This window comes from Apodemus sylvaticus, chromosome 23, assembly GCF_947179515.1.
Source record: "Apodemus sylvaticus chromosome 23, mApoSyl1.1, whole genome shotgun sequence".
Classification (NCBI taxonomy): domain Eukaryota; kingdom Metazoa; phylum Chordata; class Mammalia; order Rodentia; family Muridae; genus Apodemus; species Apodemus sylvaticus.
The window spans coordinates 6,937,099-6,959,782 of record NC_067494.1 but is presented as its reverse complement, the minus strand read 5'-3'; the positions used below and the strand labels follow the sequence as shown (position 1 = coordinate 6,959,782).

Here is a 22,684-nt window from a genome sequence, read left to right as displayed (position 1 = left end):
ATACTGTCTCTGTGCCCTTTGGTTAGTCTGGCTAAGGGTTTATCTATCTTGTTGATTTTCCCAAAGAACCAGCTCCTGGTTTTGTTGATTCTTTATATGGTTCTCTTAGTTTCTACTTGATTGATTTCAGCCCTGAGTTTGAAGAAGACCTCAGAAAATGGAAAATCTGCCATGCTCGTGGATTGGCAGGATTAATATAGTTAAAATGGCCATCTTGCCAAAAGCAATATACATATTCAATGCAATCCCCATCAAAATCCCAACTCAGTTCTTCACATAGTTAGAAAAAGCAATTCTCAAATTTATCTGGAATAACAAAAAAACACAGGATAGCTAAAAGTATTCTCAACAGTAAAAGAACTTCTGGGGGAATTAGTATCCCAGACCTCAAGCAATACTACAGAGCAATAGTGTTAAAAACTGCATGGTATTGTCACAGTGACAGGCAAGTGGACCAATGGAATAGAAGTGAAGACCCAGAAATGAATCCACACACCTATGGTCACTTGATCTTTGACAAAGGAGCTGAAAACATCCAGTGGAAAAAAGATGGCCTTTTCAACAAATGGTGCTGGTTCAAATGGAGGTCACATGCGGGAGAATGTGAATTGATCCATTTTTATCTCCTTGTACTAAGCTCAAATCCAAGTGGATCAAGGACCTCCACATAAAGCCAGACACACTGAAACTAATAGAAAAGAAACTGGGGAAAACCCTTGAGGACATGGGCACAGGGGAAAAGTTCCTTAACAGAACACCAATAGCTTATGCTCTAAGATCAAGAATTGACAAATGGGATCTCATAAAATTACAAAGCAATGTAAAGCAATGGACACTGTCAAAAGGACAAAATGGCAACCAACAAATTGGGAAAAGATCTTCACCAACCCTACATCAGATAGAGGGCTAATATCCAATATGTACAAAGAACTCAAGAAGTTAGACCCCAGGGAACCAAATAATCCTATTAAAAATGGGGTACAGTCACCCCAAGGTACTTTATACTGTTTGTGGCTATTGTGAAGGGGGTCATTTCCTTAATTTATTTCTCAGCCTGCTTACCCTTTGACTATAGGAAGGCTACTGATTTGAGTTGATTTTATAACCTGCCACTTTGCTGAAGTTGTTTATCAGCTGTAGGATCTCTAGTGGAGTTTTTTGGGTCACTTAGGTAGACTATCATATCATCTGCAAGTAATGATAGTTTGACTTCTTCCTTTCCAATTTGTATCCCTTTGACCTCCCTATGTTGTCTAATTGCCCAAGCTAGTACCTCAAGTACAATATTGAAAAGATAAGGAGAAAGTGGGCAGCCTTGTCTAGTCCCTGATTTTAGTGGGATTGTTTCAAGTTTCTCTCCATTTAGTTTGATGCTGGCTACTGGTTTGCTGTATATTGCTTTTACTATGTTTATGTATGGGCCTTGAATTCCTGTTCTTCCCAAGACTTTAAGCATGAAAGGATGCTGAATTTTTCAAATGCTTTTTCAGCATCCAATGAAATGACCATGTGGTTTTTTTCTTTGAGTTTGTTTATGTAGTGGATTGCATTGATGGATTTCTGTATATTGAACCAACCCTGCATCCCTGGGATAAAGCCTCCTTGATCATGGTGGATGATCATTTTGTTGTGTTCTTGGATTTGGTTGGCAAGAATTTTATTGAGTATTTTTGCATCGATGTTCATAAGGGGAATTGGTCTGAAGTTCTCTTTCTTTGTTGGATCTTTAAGATCTGTATGATAAGAACTTCAAGACTATGAAGAAGGAAATGGAAGAAGACATCAAAAAATGGAAAAACCTCCCATGCTCATGGATCGGCAGGATTAATATAGTTAAAATGGCCATTTTGCCAAAAGCAATATACAGATTCAACGCAATACCCATCAAAATCCCAACTCAATTCTTCATAGAGTTAGAAAGAGCAATCCTCAAATTCATCTGGAATAACAAAAAACCCAGGATAGTTGAAACTATTCTCAACAAAAAAAATTCTGGGTGTATCAGTATCCCTGACCTCAAGCAATACTACAGAGCAATAGTGTTAAAACTGCATGGTATTGGTACAGTGACAGGCAGGCAGATCAATGGAACAGGATTGAAGATCCAGAAATGAACCCACACACCTATGGCCACTTGATCCTCAACAAAGGGGCTGAAAACATCCAATGGAAAAAAGATAGCCTTTTCAACAAATGGTGCTGAGTCAACTGGAGGTCAGCATGCAGAAGAATGGGAATTGATCCATCCTTGTCTCCTTATACTAAGCTCAACTCCAAATGGATCAAGGACCTCCACATAAAGCCAGACACTCTGAAGCTAATAGAAAAGAAACTGGGAAAGACCTTTGAGAATATCAGTACAGGGGGAAAGTTCCTGAAGAGAACACCAATAGCTTATGCTCTAAGATCAAGAATTGACAAACAGGACCTCATAAAAATACAATGTTTCTGTAAGGCAAAGGACACCATCAAATGGGCAAATCGGCAACCAACAAATTGGGAAAAGATCTTCACCAACCCTACATCAGATAGAGGGCTAATATCCAATATATATAAAGAACTCAAGAAGTTAGACTCCAGAAAAACCATATAGCCCTATTAAAAAATGGAGTACAGAGTTAAACAAAGAATTTTCACCTGAAGAACTTTGGATAGCAGAGAAGCATCTTAAAAAATGCTCAACTTCATTAGTCATTAGGGAAATGCAAATCAAAACAACCCTGAGATTTCACCTTACACCAGTCAGAATGGATAAGATTAAAAATTCAGGAGACAGCAGATGTTGGGAGGATGTGGAGAAAGAGGAACACTCCTCCACTGTTGGTGGGGTTGCAAATTGGTACAACCACTCTGGAAATCAGTCTGGCGGTTCCTTCGAAAACTGGGCACCTCACTCCCAGAAGATCCTGCTATACAACTCCTTGGCATATACCCAGAAGAATCCCCAGCATGTAATAAGGATACATGTTCCACTATGTTCATAGCAGCCCTATTTATAATTGCCAGAAGCTGGAAAGAACCCAGGTATCCCTCAACAGAAGAGTGGATGCAAAAAATGTGGTATATATACACAATGGAGTACTATTCAGCCATTAGAAACAATGAATTCATGAAATTCTTAGGCAAATGGATGGAGCTGGAGAACATCATACTAAGTGAGATAACCCAGACTCAAAAGATGAATCATGGTATGCACTCACTAATAAGTGGGTGTTAACCTATAAAACTGGAATATCCAAAACATAATCCACACATCAAATGAGGTACAAGAAGAACGGAGGAGTGGCCCCTTGTTCTGGAAAGACTCAGTGAAGCAGTACAGGGCAAAACCAGAACAGGGAAGTGGGAAGGGTTGGGTGGGAAAACGGGGAGGGAAGGGGGTTGATGGGACTTTCGGGGAGTGGGGAGTCCAGAAAAGGGGAAATCATTTGAAATGTAAATAAAAAATATATCAAATAAAAAAATGGGGTACAGACCTAAACAAAGAATTTTCACCTGAAGAAATTCAGATGGCCGAGAAGCACCTTAAGAAATGCTCAAAATCATTAGTCATTAGGGAAATACTAACCCTGAGATTTCATCTCACATCAGTCAGAATGGCTAAGGTTAAAAACTCAGGAGACAGCAGGTGTTGGCAAGGATGTGGAGAAAGAGGAACACTCCTCCACTGCTGGTTGGACTGTAAGATGGTACAACCACTTTGGAAATCAGTCTCGCAGTTCCTAAGAAAACTGGACATGACACTTCCAGAGGACCCTGCTATACCTCTCCTGGGCATATACCCAGAGGATTCCCCAGCATGCAATAAGGACACATGCTCCATTATGTTCATAGCAGCCTTATTTATAATAGCCATAAGCTTGAAAGAACCCAGATATCCCTCAGTGGAGGAATGGATACAGAAAATGTGGTATATATACATAATGGAGTACTATTCAGCAATTAAAAACAATGAATTCATGAATTTTTTAGGCAAATGGTTGGAACTGGAAAATATCATCCTAAGCAAGGTAACACAATCATAAAAGAATACACATGGAATGCAATCATTGAAAGGTCTTTATTAATTAGCTCTGAAGCCATGAATACTGAAGATACAATTAGCATATCAAATGATTCCCATGAAGAAGGAAGAAGAGGGCCCTAATCCTGGAAAAGGCTTGATCCAGCATTGTAGGGGAGTACCAGGACAGAGAAAAGGGAGGAGGAAAGATAGGAGAATAGGTGGAGAGAAGAGGACTTATGGGACATATGGGGGGGGGTGACTGGGAAAGGGGAAAGCTTTTGGAATGTAAACAAAGGATATAGAAAATTAAAAAAAAAAGTAAGGGGACTCTGGGGTTGAAGATCCATTTAAGGTCTGGTTCCCCACAGTTTCAAAGCTGTAAATCCTGAAGGGACTGGATATGTTGGCCTTATTGTCAGGAGATTCCTAACTACATAAAGATGTTATCAACATCCAAACTTTCCTGTTCTGTTTCTAGACTCTCATGGGGCTTTTGGGCCATCAGCTCTTTATTCTATACCCCAAGGGAATAAACAGGGAAAGGGAGGCTTCAGGCCATTTCTTGCTGATAGGACAGAGTCTAGAGTCTGTCCAATGGTCTAATGGGGATAAGACTGGTTGAATTTATGTGTTTATTTCAAGTTTATTTCTATTTTTATTTGTTATAAAAATTATTTTTTTTTCTTCCAGATGATAACATATTAGATTCTATTAAAACAAACAAATGTGATACTTAAGTCCAGTGCATTGTATATATAGTTGCAAATAACATAGTGTATTGCAGCTTTATAGACATTAAAAATAATTCCATTATAAAACTTTTAAAGTAGATTTATTTCTAAATTTTCTTACTACCCAATTTAGTTCTTTAATTCCTAAGTATTTTTACTCACCACAAATGAATTATAAGATTACGAATTTCCTGTTTATTGTATATTCCCTAAGAAGGGAAGAATTAAGTTTGAGAAGATATTCAAAGCCTACCATGAAAAGTGGTGCGTGCCATGTGCTGTGTCAACTTGATCCAGCTACTAAGAGTGTGGCTAAGTACAGTACTTAATAAAATAAATCATTGTAAGATAAGAAATAAGAATAATCAAATTCAAATTGCAGATCAGTGTTGCGGGAGAGCTTTTAACTGGTTAGTTGATGGCTAAATCATTTTAACTGAGTCCGTTTTGGTATCTGATTGATTTAAAATTTAAAGTGTCACATTTATCATTACTCAAAGTGTTTTATACCATATGTGAATGTTTAGCACAATGCTTGACATGGAATAAGTGCTAAATAAATGCCAGTGGTTATTGATATTGTTTTTGCTAATGATAAACTGATAGATTTATTTATATATTATATTCATTGAAAAGATAAAATAGCATTATGTTTAAATTTATGTGCTAAGAAACATGTTGGTACAATTGAATCATTATTTGAAATTAGAAATTCTCTATTGTGTAATCATTGAAAGATCTGATCAATGAATTAGTTTTTTTTTCTGCCAAAGCACAATGTATACTGTAATTAAAACTGTTAATAAAGATAATGACAAGAAATATACTTATAGTCAGTATCTCTCTTCATTATTCTAAAGCCATTACCATTATTAATTCCTAAGAATCTTCTTGATACAGATACTTTTTATATCCTAAGGTAAAAGCTGAGTTTTACCTTCATAAAATGTGTGAAAGCATAATCAAGTTACATAGCCAAGGTCATAAGATTAGTTCCTAATTGGGCCACCAGGTACATATCCTATACAGGGTATTTGGTATGAGTAATACTCTTACTTTGTGAAGACTCCTATGAATTTGGAATCATCATGGCTCTCTGGGAGCGTCTACTAGGGAGTCTCTAGTGATGCTTAACTAAAGGGGTAAAACTAACCCTGAATCATTCCATGACCTGGGACCCCAGATCAAATATAACAGGAAAGAGAGTCAGCATGAATACCATCATTTATTTCTCTTCTGAGCAATGTGGCCAGCTGCCTTCTGCTCTTGTCAACATGTTTACCCTACAAGGATAGAATATATTATCAAGCTATGAGCCAAAATAAGTCCTTCCTTAAGTTCCCAATCCAAACATTTAGATAAAATCACGAAAAAACCTACCTTATACACAATTAAAATCTTACCTAGTCTCATTTTTACTACCCTCTATTCTGTCTCTCTGGCTTACAATGCAATTAAAGTATGCATTTGGCATTTTATCACCACTTGATACATTTAAATATTCTTATTTTTATCAATAACTTTTGTTAGTAAATCTCTTTAAATATATAATAGGCCCTGTGCTAGATAATTTTATTTTTTGCCAACTGGACGAAAACTTAGCCTATTTGGGAGGAGAGATCATCAACTGAGAAAATGCTGCTACCAGAGACCCTGGTGGGAACTTCGTTGATTGATGATTGATGCAGGTGAGCTCATTTCAACATGGATGTTACCACCCCTGGTGCAGTGGTCCTCAGTTGGATAAGAAAGCAGAATGTGTAAGGCTTGAGGAACAGCCCACACTAAGCAATATTCCTTTATGGGCTCTGCATCAGCTCTCACCTCCTGGTTCCCACCTCCTAGTTCCTGCCTTGAGTCCTGCTTTGACTTCTCTTAATGATCAAAAGTTATCTAAAGATTGTAAACTGAAGCAAACCCTTATACACGTTACTTTTCATCATGGTGTTGTATCACAGCAATGGAATTCCTAACTTAGCTCAGCACTAATTTATATCACATTAAAGTAGTAATGAAATTGTGCTTAAAGATCATAATATTGTTAAGTGGCTCTTGCTAATTTTTAGGGCTTGCAGATATTAACCTAGATATCACACACAGTTCTTAGGAGATTTTTACCACAGCACCCATAACTTAAAATGGCTTTCTGATAAAAGCCATATGCCTAAAATTCAGGAGATAATCTGAAAAATAGTGGTTCTTTAAATCCTTTCAAGTGTTATTTTGATTCCAACGTAAATTAGCAATAATAGTCAATGAAAACATCTTAAAATCTAGCATTGGGGCTGCGAATAAAGCATAGAGGTAACAACTGTCAGTCAATGAACTTAGCAAACAGAGGAGCAACTCATCTTTGTGGTTGTTGGAATAACATCAGTTCTACATTAGTGATGTATAAATCAAGGCTTGTTTCAATCTGCTTTCTCTCCTAGTGTGTTAATTGGTGTGTGTGCGTGTGTGTGTATGTGTGTCTGTGTGTGTCTGTGTGTGTACATGCATGTGCATGTGTGTGTCTGTGTTTGTGTCTGTGTGTGTGTGCATGTGTGTGCATGTGTGTGTGTATCTGTGTCTGTGTGTGTGCGTGCATGTGTGTGCATGTGTGTGTCTGTGTCTGTGTGTGTGTCTGTGTGTGTGCATGCATGTATGTGCATGTGTGTGTGTCTGTATGTGTGCGTGCATGTGTGTGTGTCTGTGTGTGTGCGTGCATGTGCATGTGCGTGTGTGTGTGTGTGTGTGTGTGTGTGTGTGTGTGTGTGTTCAGTTCATGATTTGTGTGAAAGCCCTGGCTTGACATAGGACAAACACTCTTTCAGGCTATCATGCTAGAAATTCCAATCTGCATTTCCCCATGAATTAAATACCAAGATGCAACTCTTTTCTCTCCTAGAATGTCAAGGTTTCTGAGACAGGTTTGATACAAGTATGGTTTTTGTACTAGTAAAGCAAACAAACACAAAACCCAATAACAAACTTCTTGGTTCCATTTTTGTGGTAGGAGAAGTTGAGATGTCTTGGTTTGAAAGGGAGGGTAAGTTAAGAAAGGGAGGGTAAGTAAGAAAGGGAGGGTAACACTGGCATAAAATACCCTCAACATTTGAATTTCAAGCTACGGTAGTCATGTGAATAGAGGTCACAGACAATTGGGCACATCTGGATTGGGATCTGCTGATGGCTGTTCAGTACTTGCAAGCATAGCTACATGCAGTGTTTCCAACTGCACCGTTCTATTAATTATTAAAAATTAATGTATTTGTTATGTTAAATATACTGTAATGCGTATTTGTTTTCCACATGCATTTTCCTTAACAGATCAAATCACTACAAGAGCTAGGACTATAAAATCCAAGAATGAAGGTACAGGACATTAGTTTCATTCACAGACCTATGCAGCCGCCTTCTTGGAAGTTGAAGTAGCCATGGGCACAGCGGTCACATTTCTTCCCTGTTACTCCAGGCTGGCACCAGCACTGCCCACTTGCTTCACAGTCAAAGGATTTAGACCCAAAAGAATTGCAGTTGCAGGGCAGACAGCCCCTTCCCAGTTGCAGGCCAAAGGTTTCAGGCTGGCATGGAAGAGAAAAGAAAGCTATTGAATCTCGACAAGCTACCGGATACCCCGAATCTAGACAGGGTGGTAGTGAAGAAGCCATGGGCCACCAGGCTCTGAGGTGGCACTGACAATGGTCTATTACTCAATACATCTCTTTATTTTGACAATGTGAAAAGCATAGCTACTTGGAAATGTTATCAACATTGTATCAAGACAGGCAGTGTAGTTTTCTTTTTAATCTTACTCTCAGCAGTTTTTATGGTCTTCCTTGGTTCTAGCACAATGGGAAATGGATTATGGGTCACATTTCTGGTTTTAACTTAAAATTTTACTCACTTTACTATTAATACACTAATCTGAATTACTTCTAAATTTTGCAAACTTACTTAAAATTATTATTCAACATTCAGTGTTCTAGTCATTTAAACCAGTTTGTGAAGGAAGATCTATTCATCATATTAGAAAAGCAGAGCCATAGTCTTTTATCCAAGTTTGAAGCTGTAGATCTCATATCTACCAGTACCACATCACCTTCCCACCTTGGGTTGTATTACTAGATTTGAAGACATTCTTGAAATATATGTTAACAGGCCCTGGGTAACTGTGATTAAAAAAGACTGGTGATTCAGGAATCATCACTAGTACTAGGAAAATGAAGAGCATATATCCTACTTAAAGCACACTACTTCTCTTTTATAAATATAAAAGATGTCACATTATTATGACATTTTAATCTAGAAAATTATTCTCAGTAATTACTTCTTTGTCAAAATAATTTGTATTTTGGAAAAATTAGACTTCATAATTACTTCTTGGTAAAAGCTAATCTTGCCATTTACTGGGAAATACCCAAAGAGAAATGAGTAAGCTCATTAGATTTTTTAATATTATTGTCAGCAGTATTAGAAATTTGAAAAATTAAAATTACACTGAGAATTAGACTTAATATGGCTAGCTAAGAATAGTTGTATTGTTTAAAATATACAATGAATGTGATTATCATGTTAATATTTACTGCTGGCTTTAAGTTCTAGTTATGATTCAAATTTATCATATTAAAGTAAAAATTATATAGCAGTCACAATAATGAATATTTTTGAGATTAAATTTACCTATAAAAATTAAAGAGTAAAACATTTTTATTCATAAAAATGTAAAACCCTTAACCTTGGAGAAGCTGTCAGCTTTCGGAACAATGAGTAAGTGATAAGCATTATCATTACACATTGTTTACCATAGCACGTAATTGTGGCAAAACTCAAGTCTTCACTGTTAGAGAGGCACTAAATAAATTATATTATAATATATTAATGTTAGAAAATGAGAGGCAATTGGGTAAAATCTATTTTGAAGCAGTTTTAATAATATATTTAGGATCCAATGCCAAGCAAAAAATCTAAAAAGCAGCATACACATTATCTAGACTATAATTTCAGTTACATAATGTCCAATCACACTCACATAGCCACAAATGCTCACATACACACAGACACATACATCCAAAAACACACACACACAGACATGCATGCAAAGACATGGATACACTCATGCATGCCCGCATATACCTCCACATACCCAGACACACACACACAAACTCTGGCATGCATGAGCACTTGAGTACGGATTGTGGCAGCCCCAAAAGAGGATGCTGGAATCTCTGGAACATAGCTGGCTATAAGCCACCCAATGGTGAATAAACTTTTGAAAGTGAAGTTTTTCTTTCTTTGTGTCTATAACAGTGAGAATATATTTCTTGTGTTTGGTGTGCATGTGAGCAAACTCATTGGGTGGAAATTAGCAAATTCTTAGTTAAAATGAAATGTCAAGTTTATGTTACTTAACAACATTAAGTTAACATCGTCATTAACTAATTGCATTAACTCTTAATTCTCTTGAAAACATCACTGTTGATACCTTAGGTTTCCTTCAACTAAATTTTTACTTGGTTTGTTCACAGACATGCTTTTGAAAATATTTTACTTTATATGTACAAGTGTTTTGCCTGCATGTGTGTGTGTGTGCACAACAACTACTGCAGAGGCCAGAAGTTGGAGGTGGATTCTCAGGAATCAGGAACTAGAGCTACAGAAGATTGTGAGTTAGATACTCATGATCAAACCTGGGTCATCTGGAAGACCAGTCAATGCTCTTAACCGCTGAGCCATTTCCCCAGTCATCACAGCCATACTTACTGAAAACTTAGACACTAAATGCAATTTTAAAAAGCATAAAAACACCAATTTCTAAAAGTCAAAGCTTTAGTCAGGCATTGCCTAATTTTCGCATCTGCAGTTTGCACACTTAGTGACCAGTTTGCACTCTTAGCGATCAAAATTATTTGATAAAAGATCTCCAGCACAATTCATCTGCAGCCCAGGAACACAGCATGCTCATACAGTCATGCAGTGCCTACCGGTACAGGGGCCAAATAGGCTCCTCGAGGGCACCCGCTGGAGCCCCACCTCCGAGGAGACCCCAGCACCTGCTGTGCTCTCCGTGACTGTGACTGCTCCTCCTGATGGTGCACCTGCCTGCTGAGGCTGCACTGTTGTCCTACAAAGCCTGATTTACAGATACATCTTCCTGTCACATCACACTGCGGTGACACAGAGCCCACGGGACTGCAGTCACAAGGCTGACAGAATTGCTTCACTGGGTCCCACCATGTACTGAGCTATAAAACCCAACAAAAGGGAAAACAAGGAAACAAAGAATGACCACATGGTATTATTCAAGAGACAGAGGCAGGCATGTTTTGATACTTTCTACTAAAGCCCAGCCTGAAACCGGAAAATTACTTGGTTGTTGTGAATAATAGTATCTATAGGACAGGAGCCAAAACCCTCAGGCTCAATGCCTAAGGCAGGGTAAAACCCTTATTGCACGAAGATTCTGAGAACATTCCAATTGATGGGATATTTCACTTTAGCCAGATGATACATCTACAACCATATTGAAAATTTTCACTAAACAGAATGTTTATTCACTGAAACTAACTTTTAAATGGCAGAACTTGAAGGGGTGATGTTCACTAACCTCAAACGGAGTTGCAGATTTTAACCTCCCCAAGGTAAATTATTTTACTTTGCATAGACTAGAATTAAACCTATGTTATTTGTTGAAGAAATTACATCAATCACTGTACAAATTCGGAGGTAGAGACGTAGATCAACTGCAATGTTGAGTTTTCTGTTCGAGAAAATGTTTCAGTGGGTACGAAGGTTTCGTCTTCAGAAATAACTCTGACCTCTTTGTTTAATATAAGTATGAAGTGAATCATTGAAAGGAGGTAAGGTGATCCTTACCTTACACTCGTCACACTGCCGTCCCTGCACATTGGGTCTGCACTCACATTGTCCAGTTCTAGAGTCACAAATCTCTGAGAAGGAGCCATTGATGTTACAACGGCATGCTGCAAAAACAAGATACACAGTCAATGAAAATACAGTCTTACAGACTTCAAACATGGATTGGGTAGCCCCCATCTGAAGCGCCCGTGACCAGAAGCATCTCAGATTTGAGAGTTTGGAATACATGTGTAGGCTCTTCCAGTTGAAGATGCCTAGTGTAATACTACCAGATTTGAAGTGCTGAAAATCTGTATGAGAGTTGTTAAGGAGAATTGTAGCCAGGAGAATATCAACTCCTGAGTTCAGTATTAGAATGTCTTCTAATGCACTGGGTACCTCTTTCAGGCATTCAAATATTTAATCCCTACAACATCTTAGACATGCTGGGCATATCATTCTACTTACGTGTCAATAGAACTGGTATTATGATATTGAGAATAAAGACAACGAAGCAATAAAGAAGCAATAACATGTGTGGTAACTGATATAGCAGGTCCTAGAATATGCTTGAGATGTGAAGTTCCCCATTTCCAGGTTCAATGCTTTTACCTTTATTAGACACATGGGGTGATGTCTAATTCTCATATTCTCATTATATATAATATATAATACAATTTTTAGAAAGTATCAGTATCAATAATCCTCTTGACACAGCATTAATGTCATTTTTAATAAAACATTGTCAATATATTATTTACTAGTGCCAATTTTTTACTAATCTCCAATAAAAATAAGTTTATATGAATATTTATTGCTTTTATACTATAAAAGCATTTAAGAGAACAAATTATTTCAAATCTATTAAAAATGAAACATTTTAATTTTATGTATATTATATATTTATATAACTGCTAAAATTACTTATTTTGTTTTCAAAGGAAATATTTAACTTTAGTTACTTTTATCACTTTTCACATTAAAAAAGTTTTATAAAGATATTTTTAAACATATACTGACTACTTAAGCCTAAAATCTGTTTTAGTTCTCATCTATGAGTAGTAATTAATGGCTTACTCTTTATTTGACAAGTACATTTTTAATGGTATATATAATTGTACTAATACCAGAATAAAGTTGTGAGGGAGAGATGACATGGGATTTATTCATACATGACTTTGGTAAGCATGTACAACATCACAGTTTATGAATTCATTGTCAGGAGATACAGTGCCATCTTCTCATATTATTCTGTTGATTTGGCTTCATGTTCTACCACTCTTAATTGTTTTTCTAAAATGTGTTCCTCTTCCGTCAACGTTTGGCCTTCTCAGTGACCACCAGTTTTAAGCCACCGAGAATTTGGCCTAGCCAGTTAATTCACCATTCCTTTTCCTCAGTCAAGAGCCTCCAGATGAAGTGAAGTGTAAGAACAGGAAGATGAAATAAGTCTTCTTTAAAACCTCACTTTCATGTGGACATGAGAATTGCTCTGCATATTATAACTTTACTTAACTTATAACTCCCTGGCAGCACGAACATTCTTGAATTCTCTGATGTTTCCCAGAAATGCCACATTCCACAGTATTCAAAGTCACACTGGCCTTGTGGGAAATTTTATTTAGAAAGTCAATTTGTGGTTTTAACAAATGCCAATTATTCCAGAGAATGATTTTTGTTTTGACTTAACAAATTATCATTCTGAAAGGACAGAAAGCTAATACTCAGCATCTCAATTTCAGAGAGAAACATCTCTTCTTTCAGGATGGGTCTGTGCTGCTTACAGCAGAGATAACTGGCTGAGTTTCCTTTGGTTCCTATAAGTCCATAGTTCCTGGACCTACCTCAGTATCAAGTCTCTTCTTATAGCACTAATTCCACAGAAATAAACTACTGTTGGTCTCATAGCTCTCTTCCTAAGGATTATAACAGTGAAGTAGGTAACTGCCCAGTAAATCATCAGAGCACTGACATGGATTCATACTTTTGGACTTATTTTCTTTTGCATGTTGTGTTATTATAAAACAACTGTAATATCCGAGTAACATTGAATGTTTTTCCTAAGGAGGAAGACATTAGAAGAGTAATATGCTATATCAAAAGGCCTCGAACCTTTGAGAAGCATTTTACAAACAATTTCAGACTGTAAATTAATTATCTCAACCAACAGGTGCCATTTTGTAAAAGTATTGTTTCTATACTTATACAATAAAAAGAAACAAAAACCTGCAAAGTCTTCATATGAAAGCAAAACCAGTTAACACCTGCTGACAGATATTATGCAATAATATAGAGAAATGATTTATTTCAATCAAATGATTAAGGTGATACTAATTAAAAAGTCCAAACAAGCTGTGTCATTTCATAAACATTTTTTGTTACAGATTTCAGTTCAATTAAAACAAAATTTATTTGTAAACTTAAGTATAAATACTAGCATCCCTTGAAAAACCAATATTTATCAATATGATGAGTTTTAAAGGATTTATTCCATTCCCTGCGACAAGGAAGTATTTTGGAACATTTAGACTTCACGTCTTCATGGGCATTCATCATCCATGTATTACAGATAATTTCCTAGTCTCCAATCCCCACTCGAGAACTCATCAGCTCCTCTGAGGTATCATGCATCAATTCTGTCAGGGACATCAATAGTTCAGGACTTACGTTGACAGTTCTTTGCATCAACCGCGTCTCCAAAATACCCATCAGCACAGAGCTCACAGTACCGGCCTGTTGTACCTGGCTTACAAATCAGACAGGAGCCTGACAGCCTGTCACAGCTGCCAGGGATGGAGAAGTCAAGGTTGTCATTGCATTGGCATGGCTGACATGATCCTCCAGGTATGGAAGGTTGTCCAAAATAGCCTTCTGCACACCTAAGGTGATAATTTCCAACCGTGAGATTTTAGTGTGTAAGGGCCGGGGAGTGGGGGAGGGGAAGGGGAGGGAGGGATTCCTAAGAATCCCACCCAGCACAATGTTTACATTTCTTTCATATTCTTCTGCCAGGATAACGGCTTTTCCTCTTAAGTGCTTTTTTTTTTTTTTCTCAAGTGCAGAGTGATTTTTAGAATTGCTTTGGCTAAAACTGCAGTACAGATACAAGATTTAAGCTGCATGTTTCACTTACAATTAGATTTCAGTCACACACATCCCCCCCTCCCCGCCCCCAAAAGAAATCTTGTCACTGACATTGAAGATGGGACCAAAGCATAACATGAAGCTGTAGCTGGCACGCTGAAGGAATCTAGGCTCACATTACAGAGCCTTTACAATATAACACATCACAGGTCTCCACCTCCAATGGGTTGTTCTCTGTCCACATAGATAACGTTCATATATTTGTTGCTGTTGTTCTTACAGCAAGAACTTGTTTTGAGGAACCCAACTCAGATACAACATTTATCAAATTGAAATTGTGACTCAGAAAATAATGCCACTTGGCTAGGAGCTCTGGGCATCTCTGAATTAATAACAAGTTTGCAAATAGATTAAGATGGTTGTTTTCAATGAAGAGTCTTGATTCAGGAGTCTAACTAGGACTGTCTGCCTGTTATGGTAGTGTACAAAAGGGAAAAGCTGAGGGGTTATCAAAATTCACTCCAGAAACTTCTAGGTCTTCATAAAAATAAAAATCATCCCTACTACATTTATTTGAAAAAAAAAACCCATATATGTTTATCATTTATAAACTGTGGCAGAGAAACTCTTACTGACTTATCTCATCCATCTGTCCCTGATGAACATGTTTTGAAGTGCTGCTCAGAGGTACTGATGCTAAGATTCACACTTGCCGAGTTCTCATTTCTCTTCAGCTTGGTCCTCTCATTTACACGGTCTCTCACTTTGTACTAAGCCACACTCCTCAAAGAGGAGGTGAAACTGTGTTAGAAGGGCGTGGCCAGTCTACCTCTGTTATCTGTGGCATCTTCTGAAATAAAATCCTCTGCAGCAAGGATGGAGGGTGAGAGGGCAGGAGCACCATATGAGAATATCGTTAACTTCGTGGTATGTAATGCTTATGCTCTGCTGCTCAGATGCAGAAAGATACTAGAAAGAGGCTCTCTGTCATTTGAAACACAAGTGTTTGAACTCCAATATGGGGCAGGAGGGAAAGCATTAATACCATTATTAGGTCAATGTTGTTAATTTGATGCAGATATATTTATCATTCTAAATTTATTGAAGCTTTATAAGTGGCAATGTGATGATACCGATTTGAGGTTTTTTTTTTTTTTTTTTTTTTTTTACCGATTTGAGGTTTTATTGCCATCTTTTAAAACTTTTTAAAATTATAATCACAAAATGGTTTATAAAATTATAGAAGCTGCATATTCAGAGATTGGAAGAATATAGCTATTAATTATTATTACCAATTATTACTTATAATAGAGACAATGAAATAGCACTGTAGACCATAAAATTTCCTCACAGTTACTTCTGTAGTGTTTCTAAAAATAAATAAGGATATATCTTTGACTACTAACCTGATTTTTACCTTATTAGATCTTTAGATATTATGATAATATCTACATCTCATTTTCCTTATCCTAAGAGTGACTTTGGCCAATTAGAATGGGTTCTACACCAAACATTGTCAAACCTATCAGAAACCTATTATTTTCATCCTGTTTCCTTCAAAATGTCTTACCGACGCCAAGAGAGATAGAACTATTCAATCAAGTGTTAGACATTTTCTTAACAAAGATACCAATAATAAGTTCAAACTCTCCTGGAATTGAAAATATACACAGAAAATATAATTAAAAAGAACAACTAAACAAGCATCTGCCATTTTAATTTCAGGATATATATTAGGAAAATGTGTGAATATCCATGACAACTCATAGGCCCCTCGACTAAAGTAGAAGTATTTTCTTCATCCAAGTGCATAGTAACATGTGAGCAACATCTTAAATAGTTAATCATCTTGTTTCTATTACTGGTGTGTGCATATGCATGTGTGTGTGTGCATGCATATGTGTGTGTATGTGTGCTTGTCTCTGTGCATACAGTCTAGATTTTAAAAAGAAGTAAAAAGGTGAGGGGTGGGGCCATCTGCCCATCTCAAAATTTTTAACCCAGAATTCTTCCTATTTAATGAAAACACAGTGTAAAAAAAATGGAGCAGAGACTGAAGAAAAGGCCATGCAAAGACTGTCCTGCCTTGGGATCCATCCCATCTGCAGACACCAAACTCTGACACTATTGTTGATGCCAGGAAGTGCTCCCAGGCAGGAGCCTAGTGTGGCTGTCCTTTGAGATGCTCTGCCAGCATCTGACTAAGACAGCCAACCATTGGACTGAGTCTGGCGACCCAAAGGAAGAGTTAGGGAAAGGACTGAAGGAGCTAAAGGGGATTGCAACCCCATAGAAAGAACAACAATACCAACTAACTGAACCCTCCAGATCTCCCAAAGTTTAAATCATCAAAGAGTATGCATGGATGTGTCCATGACTCCAGCTACATATGTAGCAGAGGACTGTCATTTCTGACATTGATGGGAGGGGAGGCCCTTGGTTCTGTGGAGGCTAGCATAGAGGGTATGCTAGGGGAGGTAAGGTAGGAGTCGGTGGGTGGGGGACTACCTCATAGAGGCAAAGGGGAGAGAGGATGGGATAGGAGGGTTGTGAAGGAGAGACTGGGAAGGAGGGCATTTGAAATGCAAATAAGTAAAATAACTAATTAATAAAAATAAGAGGTAAAAAAGGTTCCATTGGGGATTAAAAAGTAATCCCAATCATAGAGAATATTATTATGTACATCTATTAATAATAAGAATTACTGTTATTACTTTTTTGTGTCATCTAATTAAAATTTCTAAATACCATAGCTCCATAGGTCTTCCAAGACACTCAGATTTTCTTTTCAGCACACTAATTCCAACATGGAATCTCTGGCTCTCTTACTTTTAGCAACAATGCAGTGTGAAGACTGAAAAAAAAAACCAATTTGTAGGATTCCTTGTTAAATATGGACATCCTGACTATACTTTTTCATATTCATTATTTTTCAAATCAAATCATAAAAAAACCCTTTAAATGTAAATGTGAAGTCATGTCACACAACAGTTCTGTAGCTGAATTGGTGCTGTTGCTAGTTACAAACAATATTATTTATTGTAGGAAGGGAAATACCAAAGAAAATGAATGGCAGTTCTAGAAAAAAAGGAGAAAAAGAAAATCAGTGGAATAGGACCTATGGACCTCTGCCTCATTCTGTCCCATCATCCCTATGGAATAGGACTGATGGACCTCTGCCTATCTCATCCTGTTCCATCCATACTTAATCATCTAAGGCCTATGTTCCCATGCCCCATTTCCTAAAAACTTAGAAAGAATAATAGAGGAAGCCACAAAGTGATTTTATATTACATTATTAGAAAGAAGGAATTGTATTTTTCTACGGTCTAGGCCCAAGAACAATGTGTTTATATATCTAACCACAGAACAACGAGAGACAAACAAGAATTAGAATCAAAGCCTTTTCACTATGGTGGAGCTGAATGCTGGTAGCTGAACAAGTGATAGTACCTGGTTCAAGACTAGAACGATGGCAGTCTTTCAGAGAGAACTACATCAGCAGAGGACGAACCTGTAGTCTAACCAGGTTGCCTGGGTTACAAGCTATGTTCTCACTGCTTCCCATTCAGCTAAATGCTGGCTTGCTCACAAGGCACCTGTGCCAAACCTGAAGGCACTGGCGAGGTGAGGCAGTAGACCCAATTGGACACCCAAGCACAGCCAAGAAGCTGCACTGTCAAGAAACAGTTCTTGGGCACAAGATATGGTGCTAGATCCAAAATCCAATTGCTTCCTCCTTGTCATGCACGACTACTTGTGAACAGCCTCTAAAACCCTCAACTATTATAATTCTGTTAATAGTGTCATGAAAGAGGAATAAGTCTTCTCTGCAGCCCAAACCCAGGGACTAAAGAACAAGTCTTGGACAGGAAATGTGTGCTGCATTGTAATTGAGGGTGATTGGACTTCATCCAGATTAAGACCTCTCTGAAGTAGAGAATATATAAACGATGTCTTTGATTTTTAAATAAATAACACCCGTTTATATCTAAAAATGAATCTTGGTTAAAATTATTGGAGTCAATTACCTTCCACATTTTCAGGGGTACTTCTAAGTAGTAGCTCTCTCATCAATTAGTGAGTTCTCAGTATTTGCCATTTGGGGAGAAGATGGGGTTTAAAGAATCTGTGCATTGCATTGTTCTGTATTTTCCTATAGTTACTGTGTCACAGATTTTTGATTGCCTCTGTGATGTATGATCTGTTGCTTCAGCAACAGACACTGAAAACCACTTAATACCTGATTGTTACTGGCCCTTGATTAACTTTGTGTGCTTTATTTTAATTTTTCTACATAGCCCAATGCTCGCTCGGTTCCTTCATGCTTGTTGCAAAGCTATTTCTTTCTGCTTTTCTAAATAATGAAAGCCTAGACTCTTAACAAAGAATCATAAAAAATGTCTCCTCCTCTTGGTATTCTAACTTTATTTCCTTTGTGAAACTATATTCAGCAAAGAAGGTATATGGTATGTTCCAAGCTATCACTAATGCTTGAAATTTAATATCATTAATAGTTTGATACTTTGTTGTATTTGTTATTTTCATTCCACTTATTACCTTTGTTGGTTGGTTGTGTTGCTTAAATGTTTTAATTCCTCATTTCAAGAAACAAATCCATTATGTATTATATACAAAAGGAAAGATAGAAAAACAGTAATATAGGACATTTCTAGACTTTGGATTGTGGTTTCTCATGACTTCTTACCTCTTGTAAGACTTGCTCAAACAACAAAAGTAGGAAGATTCTTTAGCAGAGTGTAGGGGAGATGGGTACTAAGTTCATGTCCTATCCTACTTACAGATCTAATGGTTTTTGGTTACCAGAAGAGGAAAACCCAGCCTGCTTCAGTGAAATGACACCTTGTCTATTAACCACACTCCTGAAGCAGTTACCACAACAAAGTGGATTTGAGGGATTTTGTTTGTTTGTTTGGTGTGTGTGTGTGTGTGTGTGTGTGTGTGTGCGCGTGCGCATGATTGCACATGTGCTTGCACATGTGCATGTGTGTATGTGTGTATGTGAGGAAATTGGACACGAGGTGGAAGAGGATCTGGAAGAAGCTGAAGGAGAGGCATGAATATGAGTAAAATATGTTGCATAAAATTACAGAGAACAAATAAATGCATTGTTTTAAAAAAAGAGTTGATGGAGTCAGAAAGAGACAGAGAAATAAAGATATAGAATCTGTTAGTTCCCAGTATTAGTCTCAAAGAAGTCAAACAGTTATTGAGCAATTATTTTCCTAAGAGTGATAAGAAAGGGGAGAGAGTTAGTTGAAATATGGAGAGGGAAAAGAAAGCTAATGTTGAGGACCAGGGGAAGGAAGTGGTCAGCTGTTACATACTTGTGTAAATCATTCAGGACTAGTCAGCCATACTGTGTGTCAATTTTTCTGAAACATAACCACAAACACTCATGTACTGCACACACACATGCATACAAAAACCTTGTACTCCATTAAGTGGCTAGAACTTTAATTAATGAAGGCTTACAAAAGAGAAAGGAGAAAAATTCTACTCATCCAGTCCATACATCTAAGGCATCACAATGTCCATAAAAGACTGGAGTCTCAGAAAGGAAATTAGTTGAAATAGAGAAAATAAAGTTGTATCATGTCTTCCTGATACATTCATGTCATCAAATAAGAGCAGTAGATGTGAGTTTGCATGTAGAGTCAATGATGAGCCAACCAAGTTGACTGAGTTTCCTTACTATCCACTACAGGGAATGTTAGACGTGTTACTATGTCTGTGGCTCTATCCTAAACTTAAGGTTTTCATAGAAGTCCTTACTACAGGAATAGTGACAGCGTGGAAGACATCTTGTCAATAACAGAATGTTGGGTTTGGTGGTGCTGTGCATACAATGTTGCATTTGGTTGTGCTGACTTCAGTTTTCTTTCCCTTCAATGCCCACAAATGCATTTTAAAATATTTCTATTGGTATTTCTGATCCATCTGATGGGGCTTTTGACTCATAAAAATGCTCTGAAATGGAAAATCTTAAGTATTCAAGGAAAATCTTAACCTAAGTTCTGGCTAACGGAATGCAATATCCTATTACTTGTTTAATAATATTTGATGATTCTTTTGGGGTGGAAAACTTAAATTGCAAGTGAGATGTACTATTTGCTACACAGTCTATGCATCTTGCCATCTTCTGAACTGCTTAATATAGATTTTAGACATGGCAACATGCTTCTGTCAGCCATTTCTTTCCTTGAAGATTTGTATTATTCAATTAGAATTCTGCCTAGAACACATATGACTGTTCTCACCCACATTCAAGAAGGTAGTTACTTGAGGACAAAGGTGAAAAAAATGTATCTGTTTGCATTGAGTGTCTTACCTTGTGCTTAACATATGGTGGATGGTAAATAAATACTTGTTAAATAAAATGTGCCTGTGAAATTGCAGATGGCTCAGAAACTGTATAATGTGCAGAAAGGACAGAGCACGGAGCAAAGCAATATGAATACATCAGAGACCGTGCTCACCCAGATAAGCAGATTTAATAGCTTTGTATGACAGAGCAGCTGTCATTTTCCAGTTGCTAAAAAAAGACTGCCTGTGGTAAACTGGGCATGTGGGTGCGGGGTACAAGGTATCAGCATTAATCCGTCCTGGCAGTGCCATGCTGTCTTATTACAATGTCATATACACGTGCCTTTCTTTATTTGAAAGATACACAATTGAAGATCTTCAGTTTCTCAATTGCAAATAAATCCCCCCTTATTTCAGGTCCATTCTTCCCTACCTCATTTACAGAGGCTGCCACAGTCATAAACTGGACTTATAACTGCTGGGAACTGCTCCTGGCAGGCTGTGCACAGACTACTAGCCGCTAGCCAAACTCTCCTTGGGTAAAAGGTTAACACTGATGGCTGCCAAGAAGGTACAAAGGATGGGTAGGACCAGCACTCCTTGGAGGTAGCTGTGGTGAGGGAAAGAGAAGCCAGACCATGGCCAGGGCCTTGCTTTTCTTCCTCTGTTTTACCCATATCCCCATCAGTGGTTGGGGAGGATTCTACTTTTCAAAGTTAAAAACATACCTATTTGTCCATATCGTCAAAGAAGATATTTGTGTCCCTTTTAAAATTGGGACTTAATACACACAAGAAAAGTTTCTCCAGATATATTTAAGGAGAAAAATGTGATTATGGAAACTGTCTGAAATAATATCTATAATCCCACTCCTCAGAAATTCAACAGGAATTAAGACACCAGTTTAGGAATGATTAGACGGGGATATATATCACGATAGTAAATTATGCTTTGTTTTGTTCCAAATACATTTACAGTAACTTATAGGCCACTTGTTGAACTGTGAACCATGAACTTAAGCTACATTTTAAGGACAAAAGGCTAATTATGAAAAATAAATGGTGCCAAGGGTAGGCAGTAAGATAAATCTTAAAATGATAGCTTTCCACTTGAGCAAAACTTTTTAAAGAAAGAGTGTAGGTTAATGCTTAACCTTTAAAATTAAAACATTAATCAGATATCCGCAGAGCGAATAAAGATTTATAGACCAATTTGGAGAGGATAAATAAACTATAAAAATAGAGCGCATCTGTGTGACAAGTGTGATAAGAAAGTTTATTTCACCACCATGAGCACCACAGCTTTTCTGGAGCAGAGAAAGATGGTGCCTGTAGTTTTATAACTCTCAAGGTAGAAATCATTTTGCAAAGTGATGTGACAGGTGCTTACCTCTCACAGCGCGGTCCCGTGTACCCAGCAAGACACTCATCACAGATCAATCCCAGACTCCGGTCTAGATGGCACGTTGGACTAAAGCTGTGGCGACAATGTTCAGGAGACAAAGAAGAAGTGTGTACATGAGATCATCAGCAACGTAATCTCATATATCTTTATCTACCACTGCTGCGCCCAAAGCACACAGGCTGACTGTTCTCATCTCCCAGATGGAACAGAGTCTGGCCAATGGAGGATGAAATGGCCTTGCTATTTTAACAGACATGAATCTAGTCCCAGCTGAGAGCTGGATCCCTGAGTCACG

General features: G+C 37.5%; 1 protein-coding gene across 1 annotated transcript in view; it reads right to left on the bottom strand.

The window, feature by feature from the left end:
- Nucleotides 1–22,684, bottom strand: part of Lama2 (laminin subunit alpha 2) — a 606,823-nt gene that overhangs the window by 203,290 nt on the left and 380,849 nt on the right. Inside the window, 4 exon segments of the mRNA XM_052169299.1 lie at nt 8,120–8,300; nt 11,593–11,699; nt 14,242–14,453; nt 22,375–22,461. Coding sequence (XP_052025259.1) covers nt 8,120–8,300; nt 11,593–11,699; nt 14,242–14,453; nt 22,375–22,461 — 587 coding nt within the window.